The sequence below is a fragment of the Ptychodera flava genome, chromosome 6 (assembly GCF_041260155.1).
Source record: "Ptychodera flava strain L36383 chromosome 6, AS_Pfla_20210202, whole genome shotgun sequence".
Classification (NCBI taxonomy): Eukaryota; Metazoa; Hemichordata; class Enteropneusta; family Ptychoderidae; genus Ptychodera; species Ptychodera flava.
This window is the reverse complement of record NC_091933.1, coordinates 37485222-37500955: the sequence shown is the minus strand read 5'-3', so window position 1 is coordinate 37500955 and position 15734 is coordinate 37485222. Positions and strand designations below refer to the sequence as shown.

Genomic DNA, 15734 nt, shown 5'->3' with positions numbered 1-15734 from the left:
AATTGCCTTAAAAATGCAAATTTGCATATTTCTGCACAATTTGAACAAATCTGAAATAGATCATCCCTAGGGACATATGTACCAAATATAAAAGCTATCTGACCAGTAGTTTTGAAGAAGAAGATTTTTAAAGATTTTTTTACCAAAAATGACAAAAATGCCTTAAAAATACAAATATGCAAATTTCACCACCATTTGAACAAATCTGATTTAAGTCACCCTAAGCAAACTGCATATCAAATTTCAAAGCAATCGAACGAGCGGTTTCAGAGAAGAAGATTTTTTTACCAAAAACACAAAAAAATGCCCCAAAAATACAAATATGCAAATATCACCATGATTTGAACAAACTGAAGTAAGGTCACCCCAAGTGAACTGCATATAAAATTTCAAAGCAATTGGACTTGTGGTTTCGGAGGAGAAGGCAATTGTTGACGGACGCCGGACGACGACGGATAATCAACCTATTTGATAAGCTCCGCGTCGCTGACAGCAGAGCTAAAAATTGTTCGTAAATGGCCGATTGGGGATGTATTTTTTTTCGTAAATTTTCATTTTTGTTCGTAATTTACGAACGTTACGAGCGACAGCAAGAGCACAGCATACATTCAAAGTCACTTTTAATTGAAAAATCACGTAAAATTAGAGGACCTTTTCCAGTAATTTTAAGGACTTTTTGTCCAAAATACCAATGTCAAGATATCACTTTTGCAATATATCATTTTTATGTATCATTTCATATAATTTTTACAATATCACGACCAGGGGTTTCATTAAGTTTTGAAGTAGGGGGCTAGAATGGAAATTTAGGCGGCTTGCAGCTGCCATGACCACAAAGCGGTTGTCGTCGGGGGAGGGTCCGGGAGGGGGTGTTCCCCCTCCCGGCCGAAGGCCGGAAACCCTGAAAAATGAGCTAAAATTTACTTTTTACAGCTTACAGTCACTTGAATTTCTAGTATTTTCAGGAGAATTGTCAGCAGTGTTCCAGGGCAATTTGTGTTCATATCATAAAAGCCATTTTCCTGGGAGATTAGGCCTAAATATGATAATTCATTATTAAAAATGATAAAATGTGGTAATGTTGACGATATTTTGAACAAAGAAAACAAGTCTTTAGAGCCTCTATGCTTTTAGGAGGTAAACTATAATGATTCACTATTATTAATGATATAAATTTGATATGTAGATGATATTATACAGTGTTACATCTAGACAGGGGATAGGGGATTCCCCCTCTGTTGAAATGTTGGCACCCCAAATTAATTTGTCAAGGACCACTCCCCCCAGTCACACCTTAGAGGAACAAGTAGAACACATGAACTGGTGAAATGCCCCCAAATTTTCTGGAAAAGGGGGAAAATCCCCCTTGTTGATGCCATCCTGGATGAAACACTCATAATGTTATGCTTAAAATTAAGAACCCTGATGTTTGGTATGGAAATCTGTAGATGAAGAACTTTGATACCACTGGAGAGGTAAAAGGGATAATTTATATAATGAATAATGATAAAAAATGACAATCATTACCATATTTCGCTAATAGAATCAAAGATCCTCAAGGTTATTTGACTATATGGGTATGCAAAGTAAGAACCTTGATATAGGATATGAAAATTTGTACGTTCAGAAGCGTACATTTGGATTTAACCTGACGATCGCTTTCGAAGTGAATTTAGAGGTCTGATTGTATTTTAAACCACTCTGGGCGACGTTCTTATTGGAGTCGATAGACCGAAGAGCAGTACATATCATACGTCCAGCTGGTTATACTTCTTCACAATTACGCCTACCGCAGTCCAACGCACATCGGCTTACTAAAATTCCAACTGTAATCGGAAAGTTTTTCGTTAGAAAAAAATCAGGTCATTGCCTTCGAAAACAGTTTAAATCCACGTAATTATCCTTCTCTTGTTTCTTGGTCCACTTCAAAACCGAGGATCGTACAGCGAAGCTTGACCTTGCGGTCGCTTCCGTCTTCATTTGTTCATCGACCATTTTGAGTTGAGCTAACGACGGCCGACAGGTGTAGTATGCACGTTTTCATTAGCGTATATAAAGGTCACCAAATAGGAATCAGCAATTCAGGTAGCCAATAGAATCGTCAATTGCAATTCCGATTTTTATTGAGGCAGTATACGCAAGACCGTGCTGCATCGTAGTACAAGGCGATCGTAGTAGTCGCTCGTCTTCTAAATTTTGTTTCACATAAAAGCCGTTGAAAAGTTTGATTACACAGCTTGTGAAACTTGTCCGTATCATTTCAGAAGGTAAAAAATATTTTAGCTATGAAAGAGTTCAATTTTCCAAAAAAGTAGCCGGCGAAATCGTGAGAGTAACCGGTCAATTTCGCCGGCTGCCGGCTCTTAATGAAACCCCTGCACGACTGATCATTATATTTTCGAAAACTGTAGGCAGAGTGTTCTCCCCAGAAATTTCTGAAACAGGGTCGGCTAATTTGCATAACAATAACTATGAAAATTTTATGTTAATTGTGCAATACACACATCACTCCATAGCATCAGAAAAAATCCGACAACAAAAAGGATAAAGTAAAATCTTTTATGCACTTTTATGCACTTTAAGCACTTCATTTGTCACATCCATATTTTCATTCAAAGTCTCCAGTTCCCTCTTGAATAGCATTCAAAATGTTTTCTGTGATCCTCTGTTACTACATGTTTGTCTGTAGCCAGATTGCTAACCATGGACGTCTTTTTTAAACGTCCATAGCAAAACAGTTACATGGACAAGTTCATACGGGACTGAATATTGCACTTACAATTTGGCGTCTGCAGCGCATGCCTACAGAGAAATATGTTGACTTTAAAACTCAATTAATAAGAAGAGAAGCCCGAAAATATCGATACCAGGTATTTTCGAGAACAAGATTTGAAATTGCATTGACTTCTACTTCGACAAACGTACACAACTTCGATAACTGCGTGACGTAGGCCGCCATACATTGTGTTGAGCACACTTGAACATACGCGACCTTTGAACCTAACTGTATGTACATAGCTGCTGTATTCAGATGATCACACAAATGATTATTTTAGCTCGTGCAGTTCCTTTTTATTTCATTTCATGGTGCCTTGAATATTGTAAAATGGGTCATGGGTTTTGAAACTGGATCAAGTGCAATTGTTTCTCAAAGTCAATCGAACGAATCCATTCAAGTTACGAATGCGTGACACGAGGTGACACACATGATTTCAACGTCAGGTTGACGTACACAGATCTCGAAATGGCTAACTCGGACACGCAACGATCTGAACACGCGGCAATACCATACATTTTTGCATGTTTGTCTCAATCAATCGTACGATTTCAGCCATTTCTGATCGACATCACTTTTCCTGACCTTCGGATCCTTACCAGTGCGAGACATTGGTGGCAACAGCAGTTCAACCAGTTGCCTATAGTATAGATGCTTTGACTGAGTGCCCGCTGGCAAAGATGCAACACCGAGCCTTTCGTTGAGTATACTCCATGTCCGTTGTATAAAATGGCAGTTGTCTGTACGATCGGCAGCGTAACACATTTCATGCTTTTTGAATTTAAGTTTCATCCGTCTTAGCCGATGTTCATTTGCACTATGGCCGGCCCATTTATTCTCCTCACAGACAAGCACAACACTGGGTGCTTTGCACCCAATAACCCTGCCTCATTCAGTGTTGGCGCTAGGAATTTTTCATTGTAGCCACAGTCTGTTAGTGTGGCTAAAATGATCAAATTTTTTTTAGCCACAAGCAATTTTTATTAGCCACAACCAACAAATCAATTTCACATACAAATTGCACAAACCCTATTTACAATAACGTTTGTTCTTTATTATCGAAATGTTGGGCCAGGGCTGTTGTACATACACTTTAATTCCTCGACAGATAAACTGCTGAGCACATTTTCTGCCAATTTTATAGTTGCAGATAATAGTGACCAGGAGCACAGAAAGTTGTCTGTCCTTCAATTAAAAAAATATGTATTAAACAAAAATTGGTCGTAACTTCCTTTCAGATCTATATTTTATGAATGCTGGTGAATAAATTGACCCCTCTCTTTATAGACAGGGACAAACAAACTTTTGTTAACTTTTATTATGACACAAACAACAAATAGATCTACTAGAGTTCTTGGAACAAAACTTGCACAACATGTCATGAAAAAATCATCAAAGTCATAATTGTCATTGGCCATAATTGTTCCTCTTTTTTATTTCTTACATGATGTAAAAACTGCTGTATATACCGTTATCTGGTGATCTTCACAAAATTACAGTGATTGCCTGACTATGCAAAGCATTTTCCAAAAAGTATCAAAGAAAACAATTGGTATTAAAAATTGCTTAGGTTTTAAGACTTAAGGTTTTGAAATAAATGAAATTCGCAAAGTCAGTGAAAAATCAAAAGAGCAGTTAGACAGTACGACAAATCTATGATCAACCGACTCATCTGTAGTGTCACATTTATACTTCCATGCACAACAAAAACCTTGCTGTAATTTGTTCGACCATGGTCTAGGACCGTGGTTCGTCTGTCTTTGTTCTTTTCATGGTGGTTTTCTTATTTCCTTATTTTTTGTAAATTAGAAGCTTTTTTAAACCAAGTTACTTTCCCAGCTGAGAACAATCAATAAACTCTTTGTAGTTTGCAACCGTAGCTGCCCGCAAGCCGCATCGCATCGTACCGTGCATTCGTAACACATTTGCATTGTTTGGGTGTCTCGAAACTACCCAAACCGTACATGGACCCAGGGTATACAAACTGGGGATCTTGAAACTTTTTCGCGCATGCTCATTTTCGCCCTGGGCAAAGTCCAACGCCATCACTTCAGTCTCATGCTCAAGAACTCTGCCGTCGATCATCGGTCGTCGACGTACAACAGAGCAACGAATTATTTTGTTCAAAGGCTAGATATTTGAATGACTGAATATTTCGATAATTTGACTGATCTAAGGGTTATTTTGATTCGTTAAAAGTGACAGAACCGGCGTGATTAACGATGATGCACGCTGTTTTGAATACGCGTTGTGCTGCTATGCTGGTGTGAACTCAAATTACCCTTCACGCTTGCACCCTGACGCGACGTACACGTACGTGATGTACGTGGTTAAATGTTTCGTACGATGCTTGCAGCGTTTATGCTAAAAAATTTGGATAGCGGAAAATAAAGTACACGTATATGTAAAACGACTAGTTGTTAGTAGAGTAGGCTACATAAATAATCCAGTACATATTTTGGATCGATCACAATAAACACCCGCATGTCGAAATTCTTGGTCCTTCGGGAAAACAGTCGGTCTGGGATCGCAGGACTGACGCGACTTTCGAAGACAACGTCTTGGGTCAATGATCCCAACACGGCACCCGTTCACGAGCTTTCTCCACGCGTGGCGAAGGCGTAGCAATTTTTTTTGCCACAACGGACATTTATTCGCAATTGCGACTGTGGCGAACGTTAGCGCGAACCCTGCTCATTGTGTGTAAAACGCCTAAAGCATCGACATGAAAGGAGAACAGTCTAACCATTTCACACATTTTGGCGATGGAATAAACCTTTTAATCATCTGGTACGTTGTGTTATCGCCACATTAGAACCGTTTCACACTTGATACGCTCGCTGAAATAAAAGAGACAAAATCGCTGCCGAGAAACAATAGGTCTTTAGCCACATTTAAAGAGTATCAGCGGACATGAAACAGGATTGGCATGAAAAATAAAGGATCGGGCAAAAAAAATAAAGGATTGGGGCCGATCCTGTTAAACGGCCTGGGGAGAACACTGGTAGGTAAGATCATCAATTTTCAGGACTTTCCTGGACTGCATTTCATTTTCAAGGACTTTAACAAGACTTTCCAAGAGGCTCCACATTGTAAAATTCAAAGACTTTTCAGAAACATACAGATGATGTACAAATGCAAGAGATTAGGAACATTATCTCATGCTTATTGCGTACATGTCAAGCCACATTATGAACACCATGGCTATATATATGTCCATCTTGACAAGCTTACAGTAAGTCACTTACTTGGCAGTTTCTATCTTCTTAATCATATGAGAAGTTTTTTCCTTTGCCTTGATGTACTGTGGTCGCTTCTTGTTCAGCTCAGCTTCCTACAGCAAACAGAACAAAGAAACTTGTACAAAGGCAATAACAGAACACAAACCATGGTGAATGGAAATCTCTCTGTACATCTGCAAAGTGGTAGGTAGGCACATTGCTTACAGCGCTGTAATATCATCACCTTGAAATTCCTTCAGATGAACAATATTGTTGAAGTTGTAGAAACTCCCATAAAAGCTACATAAAAAATTAATTTCAAGTGAACAAACCTTTGCTTTGATGTCGTTTTCAATTTGAGTCAACTCTCGAGACAGCTGCCCCATTGCTTTTTTCTTACTCTTGATCTTCTGCTCAACCTGTTCACGCTTATCCATCACTTTCTGCAGGTCCTTATTTTTCGTCTTGAGTTCCTCGGTGTACCTGTCTATGTCTTGTTCATTGTGGTAGAGTTTGAATAGCTGAAATTCTAACTGAGCTGCAACCTGCAACAGAATCATCCACACTGGTATGATTACACACTCTGTAGCTCGATGTGCAGTAGCACAGAGGAAAATTACAAGTCTCCATGCTGGCCCCGAACTTGATTGTACATATTTCAAACAATGTAATTTGAATCTGTAGGAGTAGAATACACACCATCTGTTGACAAATCAGTTTTGGGTGTCTTTATCTTACAGACCATCTGAGAAAGTAAGTACTTTTCAAGACCTTGACATGATAATCAGTGGTGGATGAGTTCCCCACTGAGGACAAAATTTTGTTCCACATTTGTAATTGTGGACAGCTACAACAGGCTGTCATCTTAATAGTAAATTTTTTAGGAAACTGAAAAATAGAGACCAGCTATGTAGGTTTAAAAATTAAAATCAAAACAGCCTCTTCTGTAGCAATGATTTGAAATAAGACCACAATTACAGATACAGGAAGCCCTCCTGATGAAAACTGATGATCTATCCATACATCTTCAATAACAATTTGAAAAGACAGTAAATGGGTTAATCCATAACTTTCTCTTATGAGTAAGTTATCTTCAAATCTTTCCTCATTATGTCCTGCTTACATTTTTTGAAGTCTACTTCTGACTTTTAAAATCTTTGAAAATTGAAGTGTTTTCAGCTTACCAAATCTTCCTTGAGTTTTGTGTATCTTTCCGCTTCATCTTTCTCCAGTTTTGCTTCCTTGCGTTCTGCTGCAATTCCTCTCTTCTTATGATAGTTGAATTGTGTATCTTCTTCAGCCTTGGTCATCTCTGCTTTGCGCTTTTCATAACCATCTTTTAATTCCCCAGCACGACTGATCTCTTCGAATAGGGCTGTACGCTCTTTTGGATTTTTCATTGCAATGGACTCCACAGCACCCTACGTTATTTCAAAATGGACCAAAAAAATTCCACATGAGTAGCTGAACCTTGTTTCTCCTGTCATTTACTCAGTAGTTGTTACTCTACATAGAATAAATGTGCCAAAAATTTGACAAATCCAAATCATAATTAGGCCATGTGATCAGTTAGAGGTTAAACCCTGCTTGGAAAAACAACCCTTTCATTATAATTTTGGACATAATTTGTGTAAACTCTTCCATGCTAAATAGTGAGAACAACAAGATTCATATACTGTACATAACTTTCTTCTAATTGCATCAATATCACACTGCACTTATCATTTGTTTCTACATTCCTTTGTCTTTCAAAGACCACACTCACGTCCATAAAGTTTTTTGAAGAAACGTTCATTCATATTTTGCAATTTCTTGAGTACTTTGTGATTTGACACACCTGAAATACAAGGAAGTTTCTCGCTTTGACCAAAATGCCAAGTTTCTCCAATGCTTCAGAGTAAGCTGATAGAGACACCACTTTGCCATCAACACGGAACTCTGTGGATGATCCTACCACACTGTGAAGTAAATAAAAGAATAAAAAATTTTAGGTTGAGTATTCATAGCTATCTTGAACAGCCAAAAGGACATAAGTACACTTTGGTTCTTTTTTAACCAAGAGAGTTACAGTACAGCTTCAATAACCGGGGTGAAATAAATTAGAAGTAATATGATCGAATGAGAATGTTTATTTTTTTATATCCAGTATTACACAAGCTATTGAAAGCTGTTATGAACTTGCATGTCTCATATTATTTGAGATGTAATGGGCTAAAAGAGACTTCCCTAAAAATTCTCCTTTTTAAAAATAGGATTAATATCCCTAAGGAACACAGTTTAGGTAACCCATGTGCCAATGTGTACAGAGTGTTCGTAGTGAAACCTGTCATTTGCCAACTCTCTCACTGGGTCAACATTCCGATTTTAAAACATTTTCAGCGAAATACTATAAAGTTTACTATGACAATACGGTGGAATGATAAATTTACTTTGTGCTTTTTTCCACAGCACTGAACAGCAACACACAATTTGCCAAGCAAAGTACTTGTCCTTACGTTCTTGTGAATCTTTTCTCTGACTCATCTTCTTCAGCATACACTGCAGTAACATGTGCCCTTGTGGCTGCTGGTTTACCGACTGGTGCTCCATGAATCAAGTCAGAAAGTTTCTTCACTCTCATATTGGATGCTTTGTCACCTAGCACAAAGCTGATGGCATCCATCAAGTTGGACTTGCCTGAATATGGAAAAGCAAATTCACACAATTACACTACAACAATACTGTACGTGTGCCTGTAATTAATTGCCGAAAGATGTGCTAAAAATGTCAGTCCTAAGTGAAAACTTCACCCATGCTTTCTTGTCAGAAGTAGTGTAAAATTACGATGCCATTAACATTAAGCATGAGTGTGCCTCACCAATTTGCAGCAAAACAAAATGAAAGGCTTACAGTAATGATAACTCTTCAATTTTTACACAAACAGTAAACTGGTGTAAATCAATGTTCCACTCTGAGCTTATATATACCAGATATTTCGAAGGGACTAAGCCCTTCTTCTTCAATGGGCCCACTGCAATCACTGATCCCGAACTGCCACTGTCAAGTTCAGAACTCTTTACATCCTTGTATGACAAAAGAGAACTTCAGTGATTGCAGTGGACCCAATGAAGAAAGAAAGGCTTAGTCCCTTCGAAATATCTAGGATATATAAGCTAAGTGTAGAACACTGATTTACACTAGTATTATATTACTGACAATTGAAACAGTAAACTAAATACACATAAAGCCACAATTTGCACATGATGGATACTTGGTTAAAGTTTTTCAAAACTTTGAACAAGACGTACTGCTACAGTACTGTTGTTTACAGGATACATGTCAAGTTGGCAAATATAAGTGTCTTTTTGTATAATCAATCAATCAATCAATCAACTTTATTACTCTTTATATTAAATATCACAAATCGAAAGTAAATAATACAATAATACATTTGGTATCAAGACTAATAACGGACGGAAAAATTGCAAGAGCTAGTCTGGTCTGCACTATGACTTCTTTAACCCTTTCCTGCCAGACAGTATCACTTCCCCATCAGCCAAGTCAGTAAAAAGCGGTATTGAGCCAAAACATGACGTATTTTCACCCACTTGGCTTGGTATGTTATAGCATCTTTAGTCCAAAAAAATCAAGTTTACAGTATTTATGTTTTCAACAGCCTTCAAATGTACAGTATTATGTTAAAATACACCATATTGAATATGTTGTGTTTCATTAATTTTAACCATCTTGACCTGATGGTGAAATATGGACTTGGCAGGAAAAGGGTTAATGAATGTGTTCTACTGCACACAGTAAGTGAGGCTACCCACAACTCCCTTGATTTGTGTGCTCAGACATTATTTGCTTAAGGTTTCTTCAATTTTATCAGTTTCTGAACAATTTGAAATTTAGAATTTAATTTACGGATTATTTGTAAAACTATGTTCAAAATTATTGATCATGTTTAAAATTCAGGAGTAAATTGAATAAGAAGTCGATGTTTGGAGGTGCTAAAAATTTTACACTTGTCAAGGTAAAGTTATCAGCAACTAAGATGGTCTCATCATACCACCTGTCAGACATGCAAATTTCCTTTCTTACAAACATTAAAAAAAAATCAATACCCTTTCTTTTGCCAACATAGATGCAACTTATTCCCTTAGTTCCTTGAAAATATTGCATATGGCTGTCAAAAATATATGACGATTACAAAATTGCTATTCCTCTACGGAAAAGGGGCTGATCTTCTCATTATTCACAGTGAGAAATTAGAGAATTATGATTATCAAAACTATGGTCCCAGAATTTTGAAATATTGACCGAGCTGTTCTGTGTACAGAAGAAACTTGCTTCAGTTCAGTGAGTGATCTCCATGTGTACGGATCATGGAGAAATGTGGGTAACCTCACTTACTGTGCTGCAGTTAAAAAGCTTCTGTCTTCTGCCTTTGCTTTTGGTAATACCTTTATTTCACGCTTTATTCCATAAATGAACCCTACCATGTACAAATGATTATTTCTGGCTGTATAAATTATTAAATTGGGTGTACCTCTTACAAACCATTGCAATTTTGCCTATTAGTGTTCTCTCTTTTTTTGTGCCATGTAGTACATGAGCCTGTGTTTGGATCTCTGCTCATCAACATAAATTTTTCTGTCAACTGAAAAAATTGAAGGTTTGTTGTTTTTTTGAGCACTCATGAAGAGCCACCAGTTAAAGTAAGCTTCCTCATGAGAGATGCCAGAACACTTTGTGGAAAATGTTGTCATACACAGAGTTACATTTAAGAAAACAACAGTACCAGTCATTGACATTATGTTGCTTTCATATTAAATATCTGAAATCGCCTGACCATCTGATAATGCACCAAATAAGAATTTTTTCATAATCTGACCTATGAGTTATTATCAGATTGTCAGACAATTACAAATATTGAATTTTATAGCAACATTTGTCAACGATTATTATTTGTTGTTTTAGTTGAACTTAAATCACTGAGGGATCAATGCTGTTTAATACAACCTAATTAGAAACTTTTAAGTAGGTAATAGAGATTTGATGTTTCTGAAATGTGATCCCTCTAAACAATGTCGATATAATACAATATCATGGAAATAGCAAACGAACACAAACAAACCACTTTCTATGAAAATTGTAACTGTTTTCGCTTAAAGAATACTTATAATATTTACTTTAATTCAGCTATGAATATAAAAAATGCAAAAATCGAAAGTTTATTAGGAAAGAACGTTCTTTTGTGTTAAAGCTACTGTGTGTATACTAAATACATCAATAAGAAATAAATAATATGTAAACTCATTAATATAAATTTATTATTATTTAATTTGCTATAATAAATCAGTAGCTTCCAAGGATTCCGGAATTTGAGCTGCTTTGTCATTGGAGTTTGTTGCGTTCAAGCCACTGACTGAGAAAAGCAAGTTTGCGCAAGAGATTCTAATACTCTAGAAGAATGACACGGGTACGTTTACACAGCTTCGCAAAAGTTATCTCTGTCGGAGGCAGAATCTTCCTTGTTTACAAACACGTTTTCCAGTCGGCTGTATGGTGGCGGCCATTTTGAATATCAAAAACAAAGCTACGCTAATAACCTTACGTCGCTCAAGGATGGCGACAACAAAATATCTTGCAATGTAAAATCCGCTTTGACATTCGCATATAACTTTATAATACTGTAATCATGACACAAGTTTCCATAATGAGGAGTTTTGGTGCAAAAAAATCGAAAAGCTAATTCCATACCTGCACCATTTGGCCCAATAATTGCAGTGAATGGCTTGAAAGGACCGATGATTTGTTTCCCTTTGTATGATTTGAAATTTTCCACCTCTAAAAGCTTGAGGTACCCCATCTTCTCCTTCCTGCTCTTTCAATACTTTTACCCTCCGTTTGACAGAAACTGTAAACGGTCGATGTTAAATTTTCCTCAGGTAAGGTCTTCCATGAAAATAGCGCGAAAAAAGGTGCCTGGCAATGGGTTAAAATGGCGCCCTCTTACATCAATCTAATAGTCCCCTCGTACTTGTTCGGTCTCTTTCGGAAAAGGTCGCAAAGTATTAGGTTCCCGGATGTTAAGGTTCGCTACAGAGTCTGTTAGAACGACGGTTTCAATTGGCTGATAGTATTCTTCTCTGACCTTTGTGTGAACGACAGCCAATAAAAACTCGTATTTTAAATCTCCCTTCTTATGTTATGTTTATCTGTTTACGTCTAGCAACTAACCTTAGTTACAGCAGACCATATAGAGATTGGTCGTCAGGACGGTCATACACAGTCACACACAACACTGCACTGTTGGCTTGGCTTTACCGACAAAACCACTGTCGCCCTTTCTCGCAAGTATTTTTATTTAGGGATACATACAAACATCCTGAAAGGACTTCATATTTCACAGGTTTTATCTGGCAACATCCAGAGATGTATAAGTTAGACCTTCCCGTCGACCTAAAAGAATCAGCGGCGATTGAGCGGAGACGAAATTTAGAACTCCAACGCCAAAGCAGAATATTCAATGCAAAAGTTCGCACGATAGGGGTAAGTTTCTGTCTGTTATAGGCTGTTGTATATCTAAACTTGTAACTGTTATTGACTGTTAATATTTTCACATTTTGATCCTGTTTTAAACAATGGGATCATCAGCAGTTGAAACTTTCATATCTGATATTTGACAGTAATTAATCACGTATGTCACTGTCAGCCATATTAACTGTGTATATCATGGTTGGCAAGTTACATCGTTCTTCGATCAGCTATATTTTTCGCCTTTGGGCCAGGGGAACACTTAATAACTTTATGATACTCGAACAACTGAGGTCGGTATAAGCCGACGTTTTGTACACAGTTCCTTGGCAGATGTGAATTTTTAAAAAAAATTAACTCATGTATTTCTTTATAAACAGGTTGACCTTAATGCTTTGGAGGAGCAGGTAAAGGACAGAAAATTACACGAAAATAGGGAATACATGAGAGACGAAGCTTATGGTAGGTTCCGACTCACATTCACAATGCCCCTATGCGTTTCACCGTTATCAATTATAATTGCAGTGTCGATCGAGCACTTGGCAATGAATCTTTATGAATGATTAATGTCGTCAAGTTGATTGAAAAAGTCATAGCAACACTGGCCACGTGTCTATGTACCGGTACTTTAGTGATTGACACGTTTAATTTGCTTTGTAAAAGTCTGCGAGATTAAAAGTTATGTCGGTTGGAAACGATTTTTGCCATGAAATAAAAACAGCACAAGGTTGTTTTATACAATGATACTGGCAATGTTAAATGCCCGGAGTTTCATGTTTGCTGTCTTTAAAATCCAAACAGCCCCAGTATTGCTAAAAGTCTTCTGCTTGTCTCATGAAACAAAATTAGTAGAATTAATTAAATTTTATGGATATCTTGTCAATTCAGTTGTAAATTGTTTCAGGTAGCAACCTTCAAAAATGATAGTTGGTGATTCAATAAAACATTCCAAGCAATCAATATTATAATTTCAAAACTGCATATAGTTGCATATAGTTATTCTGACAGGTACCTTTGACACAGTATCACATCATGCCCCTTCAACTTGTCAGGCAAGGTGTATACTCCTGTATGTGGGCAAGGCCTTCTTTTTTGTCTCATAATAAATTGTTCTATTTTATTGTACTCCCACAGCATCTGATATAGTAAGAAATGACAAGATTGCATCATTACTGCAGAAGAGACAAGAACAGGACATCCGCAATCTCAACAAAGCATTGAATGAATTCCGAACAGTGCACCAGCAGCCAGAGAGTCGTCGTGAATGGGATTTGTACGACCCTGATGGCAAGAAGAAAGACAAGCCAGCAAGAGTGTCGGATGATGATCCCAGGTGTGGCCCGTCTGGCTTGCAGAAATTTGATGGCGAAGATCTCAATAACAAAGCCAGGCAGAAGCTGATGCAAGAACAAATGAGAGAATGGAGCAAAAAACAAGCCAAAGAGAAGGCAGCCGCCCAGGCCCGGCAAAAGGAAGCTGACAGATTGTATGAACTCAAAGCACGTGAACTTGATCAGCGTGCATGCGAATTAGCAAAGGCTGAAGAGGACTGTAGACGAGCTATAAATCAGTCTGTCAAAGACTACAACAAGGCTTTGGTGAGTACTAATTATACTGTATGCATGATACAAATGGAAGACACCAGCTACATGAAATACACCAACATCGGTAGTCATTCTTTTTCAAAACACAGCCTGATTACTACAATGGCATTTACTGTTGTAGTGTTCATAGGCATGCCACAAATACAAAATTATATTTCTTGAAAAATAGTGAAAGGATTGTCAGTGATCATCTTGAATGAAAGTGAACGCTTTTCCAAAATATCTCACGTTGCAAGTCAATTTCATGTATATCAAATGCAGGAAAAATATTTCCTCCACGTTTAATCCATTTTTCTTCAATTGCAACAATCTTTCTCACCTTACTATGTAACTGTTATAAAATGCTGTAGCAATAATGACTGGTATGAAATCAAGGAACAAGATGTTTATCTGTGAAAAAACAGAAAAGTGACAGTCATTGTCTTTGTTACCACACAACAGATATCTCTGGAAACTGTAGGCAAACTATTTTATTAGTTTCTGATATAAAGTGTACAAAGAGTTTCAACTGATTCAAATTCCATTCCCTGGTGGAGCACTGTAGTAACTTTTATCTTTTTATCACATCCTATCACAGGAGGATGAGAGAAATGAGAAAGAAAGGCTGGCCAAGGAACAAGAACTTGATGACAACTTCACAGAAATGTCCAACCACATCTATGGTGACATCCTCACAGAAAACCCTGATGTGGCCCAGAGCGCGTTTGGACCCCACCGTGTCATCACCGACCGATGGAAGGGCATGTCTCCAGAACAACTGGAGGAAATCCGTCGCATCCAAGAGCTGCAGAGGCAGGAGAAGAAGAGAATCTTGGATGACGAGAAGGAGAGGGACAAAGAATGGGAGAGACAGAGAATAGCCGATGCCCGTGCCGGAGAACTGATGGAAAGACAGCAGGATAGACTCAGGAAAGAACTGGACAAACAGCAAGTTGAGAACAATGCTAAACTGGCAGCTGAACAACAAAGTCAAAAAGAATTTTTGGACAAAGAAGTGTACACTAACCCTCCAACAGCAGCATACTTTGATCAGTGGAACAAAACTAGTCGATAAATTACACATTTTGTACATTGAACTCTTGTATATAATTAAGTAGCGGCCTATAACTAAATAATCATCAACTCCTTTTTGATGGACAACAAAACTGGGTGCTAACTGCTGTGGTTTTGAATAATCACCTGGCTGCATTGACATCCATGCCGTGTATATTGCACATTTCATTATTATCTGTGTACAGTCAATAACCTGTTTGCGTTCATCATTCTTCCCTCCAAGTATCTTGATTTTGTTACATTGGTTATGGCATGAATAAACTGAATACCATGTCAGTTGAAGTTTGACAATGTCGCATTGAAGTATGATATGATCTATGTACACTACAATGTCCTAGTTGTACTTGTGCCACAAGTTGCATATTATTGGAGTTTTTTTATAGTAAGAAGACAGTATTTTATGGCTAAAATAAAATAAAATGTTTTGACCCAAAGTTTTTTTAGTCAAGGTGTACTATGTTGGACATGACTGGAATGAGTAGAGAGCATGGCCTGAAACTGTCCTGTGACATCTGTCCCTAGTAAAAGTCAAAGAGGAGCGGTAATAGTGACATACAAATT

General features: G+C 37.6%; 2 protein-coding genes across 2 annotated transcripts in view; one reads left to right on the top strand and one right to left on the bottom strand.

Moving 5' to 3' along the window:
- LOC139135672 (structural maintenance of chromosomes protein 1A-like) overlaps positions 1–12003 on the bottom strand; it is a 45168-nt gene extending 33165 nt beyond the window's left edge. Inside the window, exons 1-6 of the mRNA XM_070703226.1 lie at positions 11740–12003; positions 8493–8673; positions 7835–7955; positions 7182–7418; positions 6330–6542; positions 6025–6110 (exon numbers count right to left, since the gene is read on the bottom strand). Coding sequence (XP_070559327.1) covers positions 6025–6110; positions 6330–6542; positions 7182–7418; positions 7835–7955; positions 8493–8673; positions 11740–11848 — 947 coding nt within the window. The 5' untranslated portion in view covers positions 11849–12003. The remainder of the gene's footprint in view (positions 1–6024; positions 6111–6329; positions 6543–7181; positions 7419–7834; positions 7956–8492; positions 8674–11739) is intronic.
- Positions 12004–12211: 208 nt separating this feature from the next.
- On the top strand, positions 12212–15607 carry LOC139135671 (RIB43A-like with coiled-coils protein 2). The gene is made up of 4 exons (XM_070703225.1): positions 12212–12531; positions 12897–12978; positions 13651–14114; positions 14698–15607. The coding sequence occupies exons 1-4, from the start codon at positions 12415–12417 to the stop codon at positions 15172–15174; spliced, it is 1140 nt and encodes a 379-aa protein (XP_070559326.1). The 5' UTR covers positions 12212–12414; the 3' UTR covers positions 15175–15607.
- The last annotated feature ends 127 nt before the right edge of the window (positions 15608–15734 follow it).